Below are 2,981 nucleotides of genomic sequence, written 5' to 3' on the forward strand. Positions count from 1 at the left end.
CAAGCAGTGTGGAAAGTGATGAGCAACACCTGAGGTTGTCCTCTGATCTCCACGCATGCACTGTGGTACCTGTGTGCCTGTTATCACGAACACACACACACACACACACACACACACACACACACGAATTCACTCACATATACAGAAAAGATATAAACAATGCGAATGATGATTTGTGCAAATATATGCCCATCTGTCCTCAAACACAAATGTGCATACACACTCATGCAAACACATGAATGTATCACACTCATGCCAGGAAAGAAACAAAAAACAAAAGAAAGAGAAAATAAAAGAATAGGAAAGGAGAGGCATGGAGAGGAAGAGAAAAGGGTAGGAGAAAACAGAAGAGACTAGACAGACTGGGGCTGTGGTGTCTCTGTGGTATTGGGAGTTTTGGAAGCCCAGAGTAACACCCAGAACACAAAAATACTCAAAGAAATATCATAAAAAGAATATATTCATAAGATAAATATTATGGAGACCTGAGATCGTCCCAAGTTTTCATTGTGTTGATTGGTGCGACAAAAATCCTGAGCCATACTTACAGTTGAGGTTGATGAAAGAAAAGAGGTTTTAAAAATTACTTTGTCAGCAGTTCTCAGCCCATAGGCTACGACCCTTTCACAGTGGTCACACATAGGATATCCTACAAATATTTACACTATGATTTAAAATAGTAACAAAATTACAGATATGAAGTAGCAATGAAAATAAGCATATTTGAGGGTTACTACAACACGAGGAACTATACTAAAGGATCTCAGCATTAGAAAGGTTGAAAATCACTGCATTATATTAAAATAAGACCTGTTGATAAATTAAAATAAAATAAAAGAAAATTAGTTCTCTATGTCTCTTTCTTTATCTATGTTTCTTTCTCTCTCTGTAGGTTCATTTAACCTTGGGGGGAAAAGATGACAGACCTCTTAAGAAGTGTTGTCACCGTCATTGATATATTCTACAAATACACCAAGCAAGATGGAGAATGTGGCACACTGAGCAAGGATGAGCTAAAGGAACTTCTGGAGAAAGAGTTTCGCCCAATTCTGAAGGTACGTGTCAAGTCTGAAGGCTGTTGGGGTCTGTACATGTTCTAGGACCAAGCTTGGTGGAAAGTGCACAGCCCCAGCTGATTTTGAGAAAACCCAAGTAATATTCTTTTGAGCCAGGACATCGTAAATCTGTTAAATCAGCATATATATTTTAAGGACAAATGTTTCTTCAATACATTCCTGTGCCCTTCCATCTTGAAGAATCCAACTTTCTCATGTACTCAGGCTTCCCATTCCAAGCAAATAAATAATATAGTGCTAAGAAATTAACTAATTGATTATTTTAACAAACGATGAACAATGTCATCTTTTTCCACAGATCACAATAGTCTTTTCCATTAACTTTTCATATATTCTAGGTCTCATTAACCTAAAGTAATACTCAGAAGATTAAAATTATATAACACAATATATATATATACAAGGTGCTACTGGGTTATTTTAGTTGAAAATGAAGCTGGGCTAACCATGTTATCCTTGGTGTGTCTCTCATATTCAGAATCCAGATGATCCAGATAAAGTAGATGTCATCATGCATATGCTGGATCGAGATCATGACCGAAGACTGGACTTCACTGAGTTTCTTCTGATGGTGTTCAAATTGGCTATGGCCTGCAACAAGGTTCTTGGAAAAGAATACTGTAAAGCTTCAGGGTCAAAGAAGCCTAGGCATGGTCATCAAAATCAAAAGGAAGAAAGTGAAACAGAAGAGGAAGAAGAGATACCAAGACGGAAATCAGGTTTCAGACATTCAAGTTGGAGTGAGGGAGAGGAGCATGGACATAGTTCTAGCAGCTCATGGGGATCTGCAAAACCTCGACGTAGGTCCAACTCTAGGAGGTTGGAAAGGCACAGTGAATTATCCAGCTCAGAGGAACCCAGGAGAAAACACCATGGGTCTAGCTCTGGTCAATCTTGGAGCAGTAACAAAGAGAGACATGGTTCCAGCTCTGAAGAGCTAGAAGAAAAAAGAAACAAGTCACATGGTAGGTCCTCTAGAGAAGCTGGGGAAGAATATGAATCTGGATCTAGGTTAAACAGTCAGGGAAGGAAAGGTCATAGTGGATTGTCACATGGACTGGAGAAGAGCAAACATGAATCAAATTCTACTCAGTCAAGAAAGGGTGGAGAACAAAAGCTTGGGCCTAGCTCTGCAAGTTCAGAAAACAGCAAAACACAAAGTCATGCATGTGGTCACAGCAATTCTAGTGGATGTTGCAGACCACAAAGTGCTTCAAGTTCTTGTCAGGCAAGTCCATCTGGGAGGCAAGGAAGTCAGTCTTGCTCTACCCAGTCAAGATGTCAATCAGGAACTAGCGGAGGACAAGGCTATGGATGTGTCTCTGGAGGTCAGTCGTCTAGATGTTGTCAAGCTGAACCTAGATCCTGCAGCCAGTCTTCTAGTCAGAGAGGGTACGGATGTGGTCATGCAGCACACTGTGGAAGACAGCAGAGCACGAGCTCACATCATTCATCATGCTGTGGATCTGGAGCAACCCAACATTCTGGTTATGGTCAGCACGGAGGCAGTTCCTGTGGACACTCTTCAAGCTCTCAACAGAAGGGGTGTTGTTCAAATGAACATTCCAAATGTGGTCATCATGGGTCTGGTTCAGGGCAGCCATCCTGCTGTGAACAACATGGAACAAATTCAAGACAGTCCTCTGGCTTTAAACAACATGGGCATGGATCAGGACAGTCTTGCTGTGGCCAGCATGGTACGGCATCAGGTCAATCCTCAGGTTGTGGTCAACATGGGCAGCATGCTTCTGGTTCAGGTCAGTTGTCTGGCTGTGATGGACAGGGATCTGGATCTGGTCAGTCATCTAGCACTTGGAAACATGGATCTGGTCCAAGTCAGTCATCTGGTTATGGGAGACAAGAGTCTGGTTCAGGTCAGTCGTACAGCTCTGGGCAGCATGAGTC

The 2,981-nt window shown here is 41.8% G+C and overlaps 1 protein-coding gene across 1 annotated transcript in view; it reads left to right on the top strand.

Moving 5' to 3' along the window:
* The first annotated feature begins 917 nt into the window (after positions 1 to 917).
* The window catches only part of LOC101994449 (filaggrin-2), an 8,656-nt gene continuing 6,592 nt past the window's right edge, over positions 918 to 2,981 (top strand). Inside the window, exons 1-2 of the mRNA XM_026789229.1 lie at positions 918 to 1,055; positions 1,555 to 2,978. Coding sequence (XP_026645030.1) covers positions 918 to 1,055; positions 1,555 to 2,978 — 1,562 coding nt within the window. The remainder of the gene's footprint in view (positions 1,056 to 1,554; positions 2,979 to 2,981) is intronic.

The sequence above is a fragment of the Microtus ochrogaster genome, unplaced genomic scaffold (genome assembly GCF_000317375.1).
Source record: "Microtus ochrogaster isolate Prairie Vole_2 unplaced genomic scaffold, MicOch1.0 UNK16, whole genome shotgun sequence".
Classification (NCBI taxonomy): Eukaryota; Metazoa; Chordata; class Mammalia; order Rodentia; family Cricetidae; genus Microtus; species Microtus ochrogaster.